General features: G+C 41.5%; 1 protein-coding gene across 1 annotated transcript in view; it reads left to right on the forward strand.

Moving 5' to 3' along the window:
- Nucleotides 1–219: 219 nt before the first annotated feature.
- LOC106553328 (collagen alpha-6(VI) chain) overlaps nucleotides 220–20,480 on the forward strand; it is a 62,243-nt gene continuing 41,982 nt past the window's right edge. The window contains exons 1-7 of the mRNA XM_087714383.1: nucleotides 220–1,070; nucleotides 2,256–2,819; nucleotides 8,846–9,403; nucleotides 11,563–12,132; nucleotides 12,859–13,425; nucleotides 17,919–18,262; nucleotides 18,359–18,437. Coding sequence (XP_087570509.1) covers nucleotides 431–1,070; nucleotides 2,256–2,819; nucleotides 8,846–9,403; nucleotides 11,563–12,132; nucleotides 12,859–13,425; nucleotides 17,919–18,262; nucleotides 18,359–18,437 — 3,322 coding nt within the window. The 5' untranslated portion in view covers nucleotides 220–430. The remainder of the gene's footprint in view (nucleotides 1,071–2,255; nucleotides 2,820–8,845; nucleotides 9,404–11,562; nucleotides 12,133–12,858; nucleotides 13,426–17,918; nucleotides 18,263–18,358; nucleotides 18,438–20,480) is intronic.

Consider the following 20,480-nt stretch of genomic DNA (forward strand, 5'->3'; position numbering starts at 1 on the left):
TCTTAATTCCTCCAAAAAGTTGGCAGTTTTCATGCAAAACAACACTTAGAAAACAGGCATGATAAGTTTTTATGATGACAGATTTGAGCTCTCCCCTATCCCAAAATTAGGACCTCCAATCTTAATATAATCCTCTTTTCTCACCACCCACAGTAGTTTTCATTTGCCAAAAGATTGAATGCTACTGACCTAAAACAGTATCTTCCCAGTAATCTTGTGTATTCCAGATGTGCCCATATTTTCCAGCCTGCCAAAGGCCTTATTGGCTAGTGAGGGTGGGAGTTATAGTTCAGCATCTCTGAAAGGCACTATTTGGAAAGATGGGTCAGAGCAAAAGCAAAGCAGAAAGTATATACTTTGGATGATAAATGTAGAAATGTTGATTCACTAATAGAAATGCTTGAAAAAGCTATATAGAATCCAAAATGCAATGTTGTGTTTCCTTCTTATTATAGCATGTCATAGTGATGGAGTTGCTGATTTAGTATTTATAGTGGATGCAGGCACGTCACAAACAAACTTCGAAAAGATGCAGCTCTTTTTAGAAAACCTGGTGTCTTCTTTGGATGTGAATCAGAAATGCATAAGAATAGGCCTAGTGACTTTCAGCACTAAGCCCCAGGTGATATCTTCACTGCAGATGACAACTGATGGAATTCACGTTGTGCAAAACATCCAGGGCCTATCACCTAAGCCAGGAAAAGCTAACATAGGTACCGCCATTAATTTTACAAGACAGAAAGTCTTCAGTGTCAGTTCTGGAAGTAGGAAGGCTCAAGGGGTAGAACAAATAGCCCTTCTGATTAGTCATAGACCTTCAGAAGAGGATGTGAGAGACGCAGCTAAATTACTTAGAAGAGCTGGTGTGACTGTATTTGCCATTGGCATTAAGGAGGCCAATATTACCCAACTAACCCAGATTGCTGCTTACCCACCACCACAGTACGTTACTCAGCTAAGTACATTTTCTCAGTTGCTTAACAAATCTCTGGATTTTCAGAAGAAAATTATGACACAAATACAGGAGAAACTCTACATGGATACCAAAAGAACGGAACTTCTGAAAAGAGGTAATTTCTTCTGAATAAATTTTTCTTAATAGGCAAAATCAAGAGGAAAGTAAAGTGTGTAAACATGTTCTAGAAGAACTGTTTTCTTGTCAAAATTGGTGTGAGAACATTCCAGAAACTGAGCACTCAAATGTAAAATAAAAAAGTAGTTTTTTATTAAGTACTTATAAGAAATGTTACAAAATCTGTAGGGGAATATATTTATGAAATCAAACCAAAAATAAAAGAACACACAAGATTTATAGAAATTCTTCATTATTCTAAAATATTAGCATGCAATTTCTGACAGTAGAAATTTTGCACTGGGCTTTACATGGTGTATTAGTGGCTGCATATTTGGAGAAGATATCAGGCTTTTTTTATTTAAAAGATGGAGCCTATATTACCACCTGTTTGCAACAGTCCAGGAGCCACAAATAAAGTTTGGCTTAATAAATGAATAAACCTTCCACCTGTGAACAGCCTTTGTACCAGCATTATGGCAAGACTGACAACAGGATACAAGGTTTCATTGTTTAACAACATAATACCACAATTTATTATAATAGAATATAATCATATCTTATTATCACTTTGATATTACAAAAAGTGGTGAAGTTATAATAATATCACTGTGTGTTTTCTTTATTCTAATATGAATGCTTTAGCTTTTAAAATATATAGTTTTAATATAAAATTTAGAGTGAAATTGCAATAAATTTTGTTCTAAATTGCTACTATATGTATTGCTTAAAATCTCAGCAAAACTTTTAAATGAATTCCTATTTCACTAAAAAGAACCCGATTCCAACAATCCACAAAAAGGGGAAAATATCTCAGACTTGTTAATATGTGTAATGCAGTCTCAGCTGCTTTGCATCATCACTTATGCCAATCATATTAAACATGAAATTCTGCTTTGATTACTAAAAGTTTGTCTTTCTCTGGTTAATTTGTAGCCATGGGTTAATTATTTTTCTATTTTAAAACCCCCCATGCATCTATATTTTACATTTATCTATGTATTCTGATAGAATCGATGGATATTTCTTTTCTGATTTACCCAGTTTCAGTGACTTGCTCCAAAATTGTGATGCACAAGTCAATGGTTGCCTCATCAGCATAGTGCTCAGAGAAAGTCAACAAGAATATTCTTTTATTCTATGGCTATATATTAATCATGCACCAACATTCTGTCCCTTATAGGATGTGTGGATATGGAAGAAGCTGATATTTATTTTCTCATTGATGGTTCATCAAACCTCGATTATTTTGACTTTGTGGATCTTAAATTATTTTTGAAAGAAATTATTAGATTGTTTGCCATCGGTCCAAATAAAGTCCGTATTGGAGTTATACAGTATGCAGAAACCAGTGAGGTGGAATTTGATCTTGAGGAATATGGCAAAACAAATGATATACTGAAAGCCATTGATAACATTCGTCAAATTGGTGGGACTCCCCCCTACACCGGAGCAGCTTTGACAATCATTCAATCCTTGTTTAGGAAATTGCAAAGTCAGCCTTCCAGAACAGTACCCTGCCATCTAATTGTGTTATTAGACCAGATATCAAAAGACAATGTAGAGGAACCAGCCAGGAGATTGAGGAATGAGAAAATAAATCTTTATGCCATTGGTGTAAGGCATACAAATGCATCTCAGATCTACACAATTGCAGATTCAAATAACCGGGCTTATTTTGTGAATGATTTTGCCTCTTTGAAGTACATAAAGAATGATGTTGTTCGGGAGATCTGTGCTACAGAAGGTAAAGGATTATAGTTTTCCTTTATAGTTTATTAAGTTGGCCAATGACCAGCAGATACATTTTGTGGTCATTAGCAAAAATAAATCAAGTTAAGAGGCATGTCTCTTCCAGGGGGTGGCAAATGATGGCAAAGTGGTTGGTTAGGAATATGTGCCTTTGTGGGAATTTTATGCTCAGATGTTACATTAATTTGGTTTTTTAAAATAATTATTAGACATGTTTTTAACAGCATGCTGCCCAGAATAATTCTCATTTGGACAGCTTATACTTGTTAACTAAATAAATAACTTCCGAAATAGCCAAAATCACACAAAATTTTATACCAGGGGTGTCTAAGGATATGATTTTTAAAAAGGCAAGATACCATTTTTTGGGAGTATAAGATGCAGCAAGGTTTTGAAGAGGCAAATTTTTAAAAAGTAGGTAGGTAGATAGAGGGATAGACAAGGAGAGAAAAAGAGAGAAACACAGTAGGTAGGTAGGGAGAGAGAGTAGTTAGGTAGATAGATAAAGGAAGAGAGACACAGAGAGAGAAATAGAGGGAGAGAATAGGTAGGTTGGTAGGTAGAGGGATAGAGAGAGAGAGAGAAATAGACAGAGAGAGAAATACAATAGATTTTTCCTCTTTTCTGAGGAAAAAAGGTCCGTCTTATATTCCGAAAAATACAGTAATCACTATGACAGGCCAATCAAATCTTCACTTGTTTCTATATGCTACAAATGCACACTACACACACAAAATGGATGGAACTTTGATTGCACTGTTGTAATTACCATCTTGACTCTTTTAACTCTATTATAGAGACACCACTATTACATCATAGCCTCCTGAGATCTCATAATATGATAGATTTCAACAATTTAAATCTTTTAAGAAAATGAAATGAATTTTTATATGATTTAGTGTCCAGTGTACACATATAGCATGGTATCCACTATAATCTTTTGTTGACAGGCTTTAAAATGTTTCAGAGATGATATAGTGGTCATCATAATTTTTTTTTAAAGTGTTGGAAAGCTATCCTAGTCTTCTTTTTTCCCAAAAAAATATTTCCAATATTTTTTATATTTTAATTATTATTATTTCTTTTACTTTATTAATATGTTGCTCCAATAAGATTACAAGATCACAGCATTTAGAATATTTCATTACCACAACATTATACATCTTTTAATTACATATTACAGGTAATTTAGCAGTTACTCATCAGTGACCATTTGAAGTTATGGCAAAGCTGAATGAGGAGGCTTACAAACTGATCCTTGAAGATATGGCTGTTGAACATTCTTGTAGCCATGTGATCATGATTTGGGTTATTAGATCGGGTGAATGAAGGCACACTCAGGCTTCAGAGTAACAAACAGCTCTTTATTAGCACAAGTCAACTATGTACAATCCAGAGAAAGTTCAATCTGACAGCAGCCCTTTTATAGGGAGCTGTCAGACTCTTTGACCAATCAGATTGAATCTCTGTTCCCGCCAGAACAGAGGACCTTGGTGCAGGGACGTGCAGTCATTAGAGACAAGGGAGGCGGAACCTCCCCAGTCTCCTGAGAGAAAGGAAAGAGTTTTAAATATTTTTTTAATGAATTAAAGCCAGGATAGTTGCTACCAGATTTCAAGTCACAGTGGCTTGGTGTCTGCTCTCAGTGTTAACTAGGAGGAGGCGAGAGAACTCAGGGACTCTTTTGCTTAAGGAATTTTTCGCCTTTTAAAAGTTAAGGCGGAGTTAAAAAGCAAAAGATTTAATATGCAAAAGAGGCACTGATTCTCCCGCCTCCTGATCTGGGAGCAGTGAATCATGTCTTGTACTTGAGCGACTGCGCAAGTGCAAGTGGAGAGGTTTTTCTTTGACCACTAGCCGGCATTTCTTCAGCAGCCAGCCCAGCACCGAGCGGGGAGGATGAGGAGGAGGAGGAGGAGGAGGAGAGCGGTGAGCCCTTGTCGGATGGGGGTGGGTGGCTGGCTGGCTGGGAGGAGAAGAGCGGTGAGTCTTTGTGCCGGCCAGCCGGCCAGCCAAGCAGGGAGCAGGTCGGGTGGGGGTGAGTGGCTGGCTGGCTGGGAGAAGAGCGGTGAGTCCCTCCCCAGCCAGCCAGCCACTCACACCCACCCGACCTGCTCTCTGCTTGGCCGGCCAGCTGGCCGGCAAAAAGACTCACTGCTCTTCTCCTCCCAGCCAGCCAGCCAGCCAGCCACCCCCACTCGACCTGCTCCCTGCCTGGCCGGCCAGCCGGCACAAAGACTCACCGCTCTTCTCCTCCCAGCCAGCCAGCCACCCGACCTGCTCCCAAGAATGTCAGCGGGGACGGAGGAGGCAGGGGGCGAGGCGGCAGAGCATGGCAGCGGCGAGAAGCAACACCCCTGCTGCTGTGTCCGACAGGCATCTCGCGTTTATGCCCATCATAAACGAGAGACGCCTGTCGGACACAACAGCGGGGACGTTGCTTCTTGCCGCTGCCGCGCTCTTGCCTCACCAACGGTATCCCTCACCGCACGTCACTGCCTTGGTGTAAACATTACCAATTATTCTGGTATCTAACACCGGTGCTTTGCAAAGAGCATGCAATTATGATGATTGCAGTGTCATGCATGATTCATTTAACAATTGCAACCAGAACTGCAAGAACTGCTGTCCTAGCTTGGTTTAATCAAATGATTTTTTTTGCTTTATAACCATTTTGCTTAATGATGGAGTTCTTAATTATTGTTATTAATTGAGGAATAACAACATTAAAAACAATCCAAATTTGACTAAATTGTGATTCAGTTCTCTATCCATTTAAAATTCAAATTATATATATGATATTTTTCAATAGTTATAAGATCAATGACCAGTGATGGGCTTCAATTTTTTTAACAACCGGTTCTTTGCCCTAATAACAGACTAGTGGGCATGGCTGGGTGGTTATGTGATTGGGTGGGTATGAACAACTTGCAATCACTCACCCACCTCTGCCACTCTCAGCCACTCCTCGCCACTGGAGATCACCCTGTTGGGGATAGACAGCTAGTCCTGGTTTCCTAACCACAGCCAGGCAGATATGTAGCTGGTCTAGCTTCATGCCTTTATTCATACATTAGGCTAAGCTTTAAAAAAAAGCTGTTTTGGCTTAGAGGGCTGCACTGTTTAACTGTTTAATAAATTTATAGGCCGCCCAATTCCGAAGGACTCAGGGTGGCTTACAGAAATACATTTCCAAAAATAAAAAATAAAAATAGAGAGAATAAAAACAGATTATACGATCACTTCATACACTCAATCTAGGCGGGGCTGGACCTCATACATGAGGTCAACAGCCCCAGTCCTGCCAGAAGAGCCAGGTTTTGATAGCCTTTCGGAAGGCCATGAGAGTGGGAAGGGTCCGGATCTCTGGGCGTAGATCATTCCATAGGGTCAGAGCCGCTACAGAGAAGGCCCTCCCCCAGGGGGGGTGTCACCAGATGACATTCTCTGGCCGACGGTACCTGGAGAAGGCGCTACCCCGCAATCTAGCCTTTTGGGGATTGCATATTAGCAGGTCTGCATCCCAGATTCCCTCCACCCCTCCTTTCGTGCAAACAAATGAAAACCAATTTTGCACTCTGGGGCACCACCAAGCTCTCTCGGACCCAGCTCCCCCAGATGTTGCAATGCAGGCAGAATGCGGATGCGGAAGAGAGGAAGCAGACTTCAGCTGCTTTCACAATGGAAGAGGAGACCGGCCGCCCCACTCTCTTCTCCACCCCATTTCTTGCCCCTTCCATCTCCCTAATAAACCAGGGGGGGGAGAGAGAGAGAGAGAGAGAGAGAGAGAGAGAGAGAGAGAGAGAGAGAGAGACCCTCCTGGGCCACCCTTCTTCTGTTGCCAACTCGCCTCCATGGCCCATGCATGTTTGTGCAAGGCTTCCCCAGCGTTCCCTGCTCCAGCTGCTTCCCTTGGCTAATACCCAGCAAGGGGGAAAGTTGCTCTGCCACAAACAGCAGAGACGGGGTGAGTGGGGTGCCTGAATATGCTCCTGCAAAAAAACCTCTTCCCTTATTCTCCTCCTGTGTAAAGAGGATCCTGGGTGCTGAAGTCAATAGAGAAATGAAGAAGGGAGCTACTGGCATGAGGGAAAGACAAGCAGCAGGCAAGGAGAAAAAGTGGCTTCCTTCCCTCATGCTGACTGCTCTGTCCGTCCCCCCACCCAAGCGCTATCAAAGAGTGCCTGGGCACTGCATTCCATAGGGAAATGAGAAAGAGAGCTGCAAGGAAAGACAAAAAGCAGCTTCCTTCCTCGTAGTGGCTGCTCTGTTGTCCTTTTTGTTCATTTCAGCACCAAACCATGGAGTTTGCCCCAGCCACCACTGCCCAGGCCCTCACTTCCTTCAAGCATTTCTTTGCCTACCTGATTTTTCATCTGTCACATTTTTCCATCGTGTTTCTTGCTGTTTTGTGCAGGGAAACAAGTTTGTGGGACTAAAAAAGACCTTCAATCAATCAATTACAATTTCTTCTTTTTTTGATGAGACTTGATTGATTGAAGTTTTTTTAGTCCCACAAACTTTGTTTCTCTGCACACAAAAAAGGGCAAGAAAAGGGATGGAACTGGAAATCAGGTAGGCAAAGAAATGCCTGGGGAAAATGAAGGCCTGGGCAGCGGTGGGTGGGTCAAACTCTTCTGCTCACAAAAACCTCATCTTTGACAACGACACTGAAAGACAGAGCAAGAGCTGCCTGGAAGAAGCCAGTTGGCCCAGGAGGCAGTCAGGAATACTCTTTCTTCCCTGCCCCATCTGCCACACTCCCAATTTGCATTGAAAAAGGGGATCGGTGGCTATATGAGGGGCAGGAAGCCCCGCCATTGGGGCATTAGGGGGGAAGAAGAGATGGCAAGAGGAGCTCCATTTTGCTCCATGTGCTCCAATGAAAGGCAGCTGCAGCTTGCCGTTTTCCCTCCTCACCCTCTCTGGCAGTGGAAGTCACGGGGAAGCCAAGCAAGCAGGCTGGGCCGCTGGGTGAGAAGTGAAGAAAGGCTTACCTTCCTTCAGCTGGGACGCAAGGGGGAAAGCTGGCGAGGAGTGGAAATTGGCGAAGGAAGGCTCACCAGGCAGAGATCATAGCAGCAGCAAGAGCTAGGCTTCCGGCATGACTCTAGGCACCAGCCAAGGCAGGCAAGGTGAGATAAAGAATGACTGGGTAGGGCCAGCCAGTGGCGACATTTGCCAGTTCGAATAACTGCGCAGAATCTTAACTACCGGTACACCTGAACCCATGCAAACCGGCAGCAGCCCACCTCTGTCAAGGATACATTTCTTTATATGTGATTGAACTGTGAAAAAGTTGCATTATTCTGGGTGGGGGTAGGGGCTGGGGAAGTCTGAAAAATAAAACTTATACAGGTAGTCCTAGCCTTACAACAATTCGTTTAGTGACCATTCGACATTACAAAGGCACTGAAACAAGTAAGTTATGACCATTTTCACACTTATGATTGTTGCAGCATCCCTATGATCATGTGGTTTACATTCAGATGCTCGACAACTGACGTGAATATATGTTAATATATGATGGTTGCGGTGTTCCAGAATTATGTGATCATCTTTTGTGACCTTCTGACAAGCAAAGTCAACGAGGAAGCCTGATTGACTTAACAACCATGTTATTAATTTAACAATTACAGTGATTCACTTAACAAATGTGGAAAGAAAAGTCATAGAATGGGAGAAAACTCACTTAACAGATTTCTCAGTTACATAAATTATGGACTCAACTGTGGTCATAAATTGAGGACTATCTGTAATTAAGCCAAAAGTAGAATATATACTAGGGTTGGGGTATTACATAGATTATTAAGTTAAAACTTATAGATAATTTAGCAACTAAAAATGATATTTAAAGCGATAGATGCCATCTTTTAACAACCATGGATATATTCATATGTAATATGTTTTATTTAATGGCTAGTGTAAATATTAAATATTTGTCTAATGTAAATATTATTTACTTGTATAAATATAAAAGAGATAAATATTACAATATTTATTTTATTTCTCTTCTAACAGTCTGCAAAGAAAAGAAAACAGATATTGTGTTTCTGGTGGATAGCTCTAGAAGCAGTGCGACTGAGGACTTTGAAAAAATGAAGAATTTCATGAGGTTGCTGGTGGACAAATCTGATATTGGTCCAGAGACAGTGCACATTGGAGTTGTCCAATTCAGTGATAAATGCCAAGAAGAATTTCAGCTAAATCAATACTTCACAAAACCAGATATCAACAATGCTATTGGGAGAATGTCTCTTATGGGACAGAGCACATTCACTGGAGAAGCACTCCAATTTGTGTCCAATTATTTCAAACCTGCTAAAGGATCACGGCTATATGTCAAGAAAGTTCTTATTCTTATAACTAATGGAGAAGCACAGGATGAGGTGAAAAACCATGCAGAAGCTTTGAGAGAGGAAAATATAATCATCTATTCAGTAGGGCTGTTCCAGGCTAACAAAATGCAGCTGATGGAGATCAGTGGAAAGCCTGAGATGGTGTATTATGTAGAAGATTTTGAGGTTCTAAAGTATTTAAAAAATGAGATCCTCTTTGAAATATGTAGCTCTTCTGATGGTGAGTATAACTGGGCAGTTTGCCGGGAACACGTCTCTATATATCTGGGGATATGGCTTCCGTCTGCAGTAATTTGCCTGCAGAAAAGACAAGCTAAAATTAATCAAGCAATCCCCATTATAAAATGGGTATGGAATTGAACCAAGATGGTCATCCCTGTGCTGATATATGAGCAGAATCACACTGATCTCCAAAGTACTAGATCAGGGGTGTCAAATTTCACTGAGGGCCACATCAGGGTTGTGTTTGACCTTGGGGGGGCAGGGGGGGCATGGCCAGCTCAACATCACTCGTGTCGGAGGCGGCTGTGGTGGCCTGAGCACTCTGTCAGAGAAAACAGGCTCCGAGCTCCATTTTCAGCTGCCATGGCCTCCTGCAACCCTTTGAGGCACCTCCTGAGCTCCATTTTCCCTAGCAGAGGCACCATGGGCTGGTCCTTCGCTGTTTCCAGTGTGGCCCTGCAGGCAGATCTAAGCACCCCGTGGGCCAGATGTGGCCCATGGACCTTGAGTATAGATCAATCCCTTAGTTTTGTTCAATCTGACTTATTGTGACTCTCTGTTCAAGAGTCTTTGCTAAGAGTAATTTCCTAATACAGTATTTCACTAGAGAGGATCATTGCAGTTTAACCTTCTGATTTATTATGTTCAAATGAACACATTTCTCTAATTCCATTGAAGCTCCTGAAAATAGACACAGCCCTCCAAAATTTGCTTTCTCTTTTATGGCAAGGTTAGGTAGTGGAACATACCAATTCATCTTAAGCAATTTACTCAATGTATTATTATAAGCAATCCTAAATAGAACATATAGATAAGGTGTTCATTGTTCAAGGAACAAATGAAATCAAATAGAATAGGAACATGTATCAGATTCCAAAATATGCCAAGTTTCAGATTCAGTATATAGCCATCCTAGGTATTAAGATGCAGGCAGGAGGCAACGAAGCTTACATCCCATGATAAAAATGTTGTGATAGTTGAATGCCATCTGATGGAAGAAGGCCTTTCATTTCCTCAGAAGACTAGCTACCATACCACATCTCTTAAATTTGGCTCCTATTAGTTATACAGTTTTGCCTGAAGTCTATTCTTAGCCAGGACTGGTTTAACCAGGGAGGTCTATTGCAATCATTTGACTTCTGAAGGTGTTGGTTGGTTGAGCTAGTTCACTGGGCAGTGTGGTCGCATTTATGATATTTTGGGATCCAAAATTGAAAAGTTCATTTTGGAAGCCCAGCACAGCTGCTTCCATATAAATGTAAATGCTTATGTAAACATGACTAATCTTTTTAGCTTTTTATTCCTGACTGTTCTATGGGTAGTCTGCAGCTTACAATTACAATGGAGCCAGCTATTTGGCTTGTAAGTTGTTGTGGTTGCAACTTGAGGCACCATGTTTTTATGATGGTTGTAAAGTGAGTCACTGTACTTGTTAAGCAAATCACATGGTTATAAAATAAACCATCTGGTTTATACCCAATTGGAATTTTTAGTTTTTTCTGCTAGAAAATGGCAAAAAACATTGTAATTGTATCAATTGACCATGGGATACTGCTACTGATTGTAAATGTGAGCTGGGTGTCTAAGACTTGAAATGCAATTACATAACTAACTACACCTCCTTCTTAGCCTTTCCCCCATGATTTTAATCAAAAGTCCAGATGTTGTATTCTGCACTATTGGAAGTTTTCAAACATTTTTCATGGGTATTCCTGATGCTTGCCTGTAATAGTTACTTAGTTATTTCAAATGTAATGAACAAAGGTGTGTCACTTATAAATTTCAACTGTTATAATTCACATTTGTCTTACTTTAGTTTGATGAACTAACACAAGAAGTGTTATCTGAGTTCCAAGCGAGATCATTAGGAAATGTTTGATTCTGAAACAAATTCATAGTGAAGCTAATCTACTTGATTAAGGAAAGGAAAAATGAACTGCTCATTCAAAACAATTAAACCATCATAAAATAAAACTGTTAACATTTTGTTGCAGAACTTTATTACCTTGCTTAGGTGAGTAGTGTAGTGTTTCCTGCCTAAGCAGGGGGTTGGACTAGAAGACCTCCAAGGTCCTTTCCAACTCTGTTATTCTGTTTTCTGTTTTCAAACATTTTGATGTGCTTTCATGTAACCCATTCATCCTATTCTTATTGTAGAATGCCGAAGAATAGAACGTCTAGATATTATTTTTGTCATTGATGGTTCTGGAAGTATAGATCCCAAAGAATATGATATTATGAAAGATTTCATGATAACCTTGGTGAAAAAATCTGATGTTGGCTACGATCGAGTTCAGTTTGGAGCAGTCAAATATTCTGCAGAGCCAGAAACATTTTTCTATCTCAACCAGTTCAATACCAAATCGGCAATCATTGAGGCTATTCAGAATGATAAACCTATAGGAGAAACAACATACACAGCCAAGGCACTGCGTCATTCAGAAAGTCTTTTCTCCAAGAAGCATGGGAGCCGCAAACACATCCCTCAAGTTATCATAGTGATAACTGATGGGGATTCTCATGATGCAGCAGAGCTTGAGGAAGTATCGAAGAACCTCAGGGCTCGTGGGATTGTGATCTATGCTATTGGGATAGAAAGAGCCAAGCCAGATGAACTTTTGACCATGGCAGGATCTGAAGACAGATATTTCTATGTAAATACATTTGAAGGCCTGAAAAATCTCTATCCCAGATTATCTGATAATATTTGTGGTGTTTCAAAGTCAGGTAGGTGGTTATTTTCTTCAAGAAAAAAGTAATGAAATATTTGTGAAAAAGGAATTATCACACTGAAATGCTATTGTGATTTAATGATCAGTAAATAAAACACAAAATCAGTCTAAAACCAGAAACTGGTTTCAAAGTGATGGTTACTCACAATGTTTATTGGAGATTAATTCTAATCACATGTATATTGGAGTAATAATCTTGCAATGAAATTCTGAAAACACCTACCCAGAAAATAAACTACATAAGACTCAATACAAAATAAGATTGTAGGGCATTACAAACGTAAACATTTTTCTTATAGCCTCATCTCTATGGCATAAATATACTGCAATTTACTATCCACATTGATGCATAACTACCAAGCTATTTTACAGAATTATAGTTCAGCTGAAATATATATATGTTGGATTCCAGGGTTCAGTCAAAATAAATTGATGAGTTAGTATCATCCAACCAGAAGTAGGAAGATTGAGCAAGACATTTCCTAGGGTATTCTGAAATCTCTGACTGGTAGGTTATGATCTCTTTATGAACTGGAAATTTCCTTCCTAATTAAAGCTTTAACATAAAGTAAATACAATAAATAAGAACTAAAAAACAAGCAAAATTTACATTGAAGCATCTGATTATTTTTCAGGATCCATTATTGGTTAATCTTCTCTCAGCTTGTCTTAGACTATTTTCATACCTTATTATGTTTATCTTCTTTCTCCTCTATTGCAGAATGTGGAATTCCAGCAGATCTGGTATTCCTGATTGATGGTTCTAATAGTATAAGTGACAGTGATTTCACTAAGATGAAGATTTTTTTACAAGATGTAATTCATCCGTTTGATACCACCCACAATGTGCAAGTTGGTATTGCTCAGTATAGTGACAGATACCAAGAAGAGTTCAGTCTCAACATTTTCTCACGGAAATCAGAACTTGAAAATCAAATCAGACACATTCAACAGATGGAAGGACTTCAGACATATATTGGTGCTGCCCTTAAGAAAGTGAAGCTCTACTTTACTCCAGAAGGTGGCAGCAGAATAAATGAAAAGATCCAGCAGATTTTGCTGGTGATCACTGATGGAAGGTCACATGATAGAGTTGTTCAAGCAGCAGAAGATCTGAGAAAGAAAGGCGTTGACATATATGCCATAGGAGTAGGGAGAATTGACCATTTGCAGCTTAGTCAGATAGCTGGCTCCTCAGACAGAAAATACACAGTTGATAATTTCAGCGAACTGAAGGTAATTAAAAAAAGACTAGTTGACGATATTTGTGAGCAAGAAGATAAAACATGTAAGTATTCTCACTTCAAGCACTCTAGTAGTTCAAAATTTTCCCTTTTGGAAAAAAATGGTTTATATGTTTTTGTTCCATCTAATCATAAGGTTACAAAGATCTGATTTGTTATATTATAAAGATGAATCTTGGTGAATGTTCAAAAAGTGCCACCAATAATTATTTTAAATAGGGGCAAAAAGAACAAGGATGATTTTCTTCTACTTTTAGTTGAAATTAACCTTGTTGTTAAAGCTCATGTCAATGTAACCTAATATATACCACCAAACAATTGAACAATTTAACAAAATAGATTAAATCTCTGATTTAGTTTAGCAATGGACAAATTTATCAAGGCTATTATTAACTTTCTCCCCAAATATAATTAGAGATATTCTGTTTATCAGTTTAGAAAAACCCACACGCAAATTCATATGTTCATGTATATGTAAGACAAGAGAACATTTTATATGCCTCTCTAAATGCATACATTAATTCATGTTTATGTGCAGTTTGTTCAAAAAGCCCCAATTGTTTTCATTTTCATAGTATAAATATTTCCATATGGTGAACTTGGATTGATACATCCCATTACAAATTAATGAAAAATATGAATACAAGTGGATTTTAAATCAGATATAGGTTCAGAAAGTACATATTAGGCATTTTCACATTAAAGTGAACCAGATAAATGTCTAATTGGTTTAGAGCAGGTGTGTCAAACTTGATTTCATTGAAGAACAACCTCATCGGGGTTGTATTTGACTTCAGGGGACTGGGCAGAGGTGGGTTCCTCCCGGTACAGTACGGTACACCAGAAGAGGTAGTGAAAATCTGGCGTACCGGATAGGACCAGTAGTAATAAAGGTGGCCTGAAGCTTTTTTAAAAAAAGTTTCCCCCCCTGCTGGTTCAGGCAAGAGAAAAAGCTTTAAAAATAAAGAGTGGGGGAGGAGGAGGGAGGGAGGAAGGAAGAAAGGAAAGGGAGAAAGAAAGAGAAAGAAAGAAACTCACTTTTCAGCCAGGAGATTCAGCCAAGGAGAAAAACAAGTGCTGTTGCTTTAAATCAGAACTGAGCATGCCTGGCTGTGGAATTCTGGGAGTTGAAGTCTACAAGTCTTAAAGCTGCAAACTTTGGAGAGTCCTGCTCTCCAAAAAAGCTGTTTGGAAGGAGATTTTCAAAGTGACATTCAGCAGTTTGTTTCTGGGTCAGCTGAACAACAAACTGGATAAAATGAAGAATTCTTATATGGTTCTATGTTTTTGAAGATTTGGGGTTTGTGCAATATGGGCTTTGTGTTTGGATGATTCCCTGCTTGTGTGACTGAATGGAGCCAAACTTTCTAAAGGCTCATTATCACTATTTGGCAGGAATGTGGAATGAGTCTCAGGCAGGTTTCTTTGTTAGCAATTTGATTTTTCCCTTTCTGGGCGTAATATTGTATTCGGGAGGGGGTTGCTTCCCACAGAGAGAAGGGTGAAAGAAAGAAAGAAAGAAAGAAAGAAAGAAAGAAAGAAAGAAAGAAAGAAAGAAAGAAAGAAAAACATCACAGCAATTTAGGGCTAAAAGTATACTCAGAGGTCATCTAATCCAACCCGCTGCTGCAGCAGGAAACTTTACATTGTCTGGATTATTTTGGTGCCTCTAACAGAGAGAAAATTTGCCAGAAAGGAGAAGGAGTTTACTAGGACAAGGCTGCCATGCAGAGGAAGGCAAAGATAGTGCTTGACTTATGACTACAATTGAGCCCAAAATTTTGATTGCTAAGCAAGAGCATTATTAAATGAGCTTCACCACATTTTACCCAATCCATAACATCTCCTGGTGAGTGACATCAAGTTGGCTACGTCCACACAGTCACATGACCAGCAAGCCACGCCCTCAAAATAGGCCACACCCACAGATTAGGTAGTTATCAGTTTTGAAACCCATCCCTGAGACCTAGGTGGGCATGGCCAGCACGACATCACTCATGTTGGGGTGGCCTGAGTGCTCTGCCAATGAAAACGGGCTCCTGCAACCCTCTGCCAGCAAAAACGGAGCACAGGGGTGTTTCTCTTGGCCCTTCGAGCTGTTTTCGCTGGCAGAGGCACCACAGGCTGATCCTTCGCTGTAGTGGTGGATTTCAAAATGTTTTACTACCTTTTCTGTGGGTGTGGCCTATTTTGTGGATGTGGCTTGGCAGTCATGTGACTGGCTGGGAGTGGCCTGGCAGTCATGTGACCGGGTGGGTGTGGCCAACTTGTAAAATGTGGTGAAACTTACTTAACAACACTCTTGCTTAGCAACCAAAATTTTGGACTCAATTGTGATCATAAGTTCTTTCTTTCTTTCTTTCTTTCTTTCTTTCTTTCTTTCTTTCTTTCTTTCTTTCTTTCTTTCTTTCTTTCTTTTTTTCTTGCGTCTCTCTCTTCCACTTTCTTTCTCTTTCCTTCTTTCTCTTTCTCTCTTTCTCTCTTTCTTTCTCTCCCTCTCTCTCCCTCTCTCTCCCTTCCTTCCTTTATCTTCCTTTCACTCTTTCTCTTTCTTTCTCCCCCCGCTTCCCTCTCTCTCACACACACATCCCTTCCAGTTGGTGAAAATTTCTGTTTTGCCAGTTGGGAGGCTGGCAAAGAAGCCTCACTAACAATTTAAAACAAACCCTATCACTCTATGCACAATTAACTGGAATGAGAGGGGTGGGAGTGATTTTCATGGAGGCAGAAGGGGGACTTGGCACGTGCACCGAAGCCTTCACTCCTGAGATGCCCCTGTCTTCCTACCTATAGCCATAGGCATTGAAAGCCTGAAAATGCCACCCTCATGTTTTCATGAGACAAGCCGCTTCACAAATTACATTGGAGAATCGGGCCAATTGGCAGCGATGACTGGAAAGGTGATATGTTTTGCTTTCAGGGCTCCTGCTCCACTCAGCTCCCAGGAGGGCTTAGGCGGTGGCAGCTCCTGGGGAGTGAAGTCATTGTGGCTATTGTCTCCCCCGAGCTGCCCTCCAAATCTCTGAGGCACCTGTTGCTTGCAGGAGGAGGGGTGCTATAAAGCAGGGCCACCTTAAACCAAAGCCTCTGAGTAACTGGGAAAGAAAGACGCACTTGGAACCTGCCAAAAACCACCACTCAAAAAGCGTGGCTTTCTTTCCCAGTTGCTCAAAAGCTTTGGTTTAAGGTGGCACTGCTTTATGCTACTCCTCCTCCTGCAATAGATTTCTTTTCTTCCAGAATGGCAGGGGAAAAAAACCCATCTCACCTCCGAACTCCAACACTGCAGTTCTACCAGAAGGGGCGGGGAGAGGGGGGACTCCTGCTTGCCAATGGGGATTCCTGGGTCTTGACTGCCTCGTGCAAGTACAGTAGGTGTTACAAACACACACCATTTCCCTCATATCTGCTACTGACAGTTGTCAAAGAGAATGAAGCGCGGGGGCTTCTTTCAATAGCCGAGGAAGGAAGAGGAGCAGACGGAGGCTTCAGTTGTTGGAAGAAGCCCCCATGCTTCCTTCTCTTTGACAGCCACGTGGCTTGCAATCGGGTGGGGAGAAATCAGGGGGAGAGAACGAAGTGCAGGGCCTTTTTCTAACAGCCAAGGAAGGAAGAGGAGCGGATGGAGGCTTCAATTTTGGAAGAAGCCCCCGCACTTCATTCTCTTTGACAGCCACCTGGCTTGCAGTAGGATGGGGAGAATTCAGGTCGAGAGAATGAAGCGTGGGGGCTTCCAACTGCCAAGGAAGGAAGAGGAGCCGAGGCTTCGGCTGTTGGAAGAAGCCCCTTCACTTCCTTCTCTTTGACAACTGCCTCACTTGCAGTGGAATGGGGAGAAATCAGGGAGAGATGGAGGAGAAAGCTGAGCTTCTGCTAGGGATAGCCTTCTACTCTGGTCGTGCTCATGGAGGAAGGAGGCAGGGATGCTGGCCAGTGCTTGCTTCCCTTACTGCTTGCCACCACCACCCCTGTGGCCCCACCGGCTGCAGCCCCGCCAGCTGGGCAGGCAAAGGAAGTGGGTGGCCAGGGCAAGCATGGTGCAGACAGGTGGGGGTGAGAGAGCAAGCGAGTGGCAACTGGGCAGGGGGGGGGGCTAGCGGGGACAGGCCAGAGGATCATACTGGTAAGGGGGCATGGCCAGGTTGCCATCGCCAACGGTACAGAAAAATATGGCAGTTTTCCGCTAATGGTCCACCTGTACTGGTCCGTACCAGGAGGAACCCACCTCTGCTTTTCTGTTTCCAGGTTGCACTGCAGGCCAGATTTAAGCACTCTGCGAACTGGATCTGGTCTACTGGCCTTGAGATTGATACCTCTGGTTTAGAGTGATGGATATTTAAATTATTCAAACAGAGTCAGATTTTTGAATTAATTTTCTCATGGTTCTCCTTTTGATGTTGTGACATGGCTAGTGATCATAAAAACATATTTCCTCCTTTTGCTGCATTAATTCTTTTTTGTTTTTTTATTTCTTTTTCATCTGATAGTAATTTACTGTAATTGATGCTATCTCCTCCTCCTTTGTAACAAACAATAGCATGTTTCGTGGATATTGTTGTGGGAATAGAGGTCTCTTCACAAAATCAAGGTGATCATGTATTCCTTGGACAGCCCCAGCTGGAATTCTATCTTCCTCAAATTACAAGTGCTCTCACATCTTTAACTAGCCTAAGCTGTAATGCAGGATCACAAACACAAACCAGTGTGGCACTGAAAATTAAAAACACAGATCCATTGGTGGCATCAAAGTTCCAAATTGACAGTGAAAAACTTATAAACAGTCTTGTGGGCACTACCATCACCAATGCATCTCATCTTACTGCAGAGTACTTGGATTCACTTTGGGAAACATTCCAAATCAAATCTGCAAACAGAAGGAAAGTGAGTTTTCTGTTTTTATTCCTCTGTATTCAAAGTCAGTTCTATATAATACAATTTTAGGTAGTCTGCACATTATTATTTTTACTTTCATATTAGGTACTACTAATCTTTACAGATGGTTTGGATGATAGAATAGAAATCCTGAAAGATAAATCAGAAGAACTGAAAAAAAAAGGTATGTCATGAGTTTTACTAAGTTCATGTAACCATTCCATATTCCCATATTTCTGAGTAAAAAAATCCCTTTCCATGCAAAAACCAGAAGAAAAAAAGAGAGCTATAAATCTGAGACAAAGGATTTTTGGACACAACAAATTGGCAAGTTGTTGTGGACATAGTTATTGGCCTTGAAAGGTTAGGAGAAAAAAATGGAACCTGATTATCAGATGTTGGAGATAAGAATTTCATATTGAAATTTAATTTTACAGAAATACTCATCATCAGCTATGAAAATATAAGGAATTTAATATAAGGAATATAATATAAGGAATATAATATAAGGAAAACTACAAATTGTACAAATAGGGACAAATCAGGCTTACATATTGTATTTTTAATGCAGTTCTAAGCTTGGTCAGTATGTGGCAATATAAGGCTGCTGCTGTAAACCTCTTCAGACCTGAGGTGATATGATAGTTAGTTTTCCTATTGGTCAGAGGAAAATAATCTGATAACATAATGGAAATAAGGTTTCTTACTGTTAGATACTTGTTCTAACTACAGTGGTTTCCATCAAGGTCCTCTGTTCCGGTGGGAACAGAGGTTTATTCCTATTGGCCAAAGGGTCTGACAGCTCCCTATAAAAGGGCTGCTGTCAGACTCAACCTTCGCTAGATTGTTCTCACTTGTTGTACTTAATAAAGAGCTGCTGTCTATCCATTACCCAATCTAACACTGATGACGAAGGTGGGATTGGAAGGCAACTAGGCGAATCAAAAAGAGCGTAGCAATCCAGCAAGTACATCCAGCCCACAGCTCAGCGCGGCTTCGAGCAGCCATTTTTGAGCGGCAGACTCAAAACGCCCTCTGGAAACAAAATGGCCATGCATACCCCACCGACTCCGTATGACTCAGTCACCAAACACTGGCACTCTTACATGCTACGGTTTGACTGCTTCCTCGAGGCAAACAACTTCATGGGCCTTTCTGAAGGCCGCAAGAAGAACATGTTCCTCGGATACTGTGGCCAGGAAGAGACTTCTCTGAACCAACACCATTGCAATCAGTCGCCTGGTCCATGCTCCAGCAAACATTGAGGACTCATTATGCCCCCAAGCTGTCCAAGCTTGTTCTCCGGCATGAGTTTAACATGCGGTACTCCGCAAGGCCGCAGCGTACTATGAATTCTGAGACCTGGATGAGCTGATTCTGGACCACATAATTTGCAGCGTGCAGGACATTACCCTGCAGAGGAGGTTACTTACTAAATCTAAGCTCATTCTGCAGATCGACTTGAACGAGGTCAGGGCATCTGAATCAGCCGTCAAATCTACTAAGACTCTGCAGCACCAACGCATTCCACAAGATGCTTGAAAGAGTACGCACATACATTGCAAGGCTGCAGAGCCCGAGAGCTCAGAAGGCGAGGAAGATGACAGCTGCCGCATGCGCAATAGCTGCGCCCAGCTGGCACACAAATTCAAACCACATCTCCCGCCTTGTGCTAGCTGCAGAGGAGACCATGCCAGATTGGCTTGCCATTTCTGCGACGCAACCTGCCCGCACTGCAAATCAAAGGGGCACATCGCTAAGGTGTGCCGGAGCGAATTCCCTGCCACTACCTGGCAGCCTAGAAGCTCATCAAGCCACCAACAGAGGCTCAACCCAGGGGCCTGGCAGAAACCACCAAGTCCACACCAGGCAGCCAAAAAAGCTCACAGTCGTCATCGAGGATTCTCCATGCAAGATGGAGATCGACATCGGATCATCACTGACCATCATACCATGGTTTACCCTAAAGCAGGCTATCCCTAGCCTAAAGAAGCAGCATCTATGCACCCCTGACATCCACCTACGTGATTACCAGGAAAACCAAGTCCCCATTGTGGGCCAAGGCACCTTCCAGGTGAAGTTTAAGCAGTTCAGTGGGAAACTCCCAGTGACAGTGGTCAGCGGCTACCTGCAGAGCCTCCTAGGGCTAGATTGGTTCCAAGCCCTGGGCCTAGAAGGGACTGGTATCAATGCCTTGAAAGATGACGGCGCTGAAGTCATCTTTAAG

Source organism: Thamnophis sirtalis, unplaced genomic scaffold (genome assembly GCF_051295495.1).
Source record: "Thamnophis sirtalis isolate CommonGarterSnake01/CBP01778 unplaced genomic scaffold, rThaSir2_p1.2 scaffold_4, whole genome shotgun sequence".
In the NCBI taxonomy this organism is placed as follows: domain Eukaryota; kingdom Metazoa; phylum Chordata; class Lepidosauria; order Squamata; family Natricidae; genus Thamnophis; species Thamnophis sirtalis.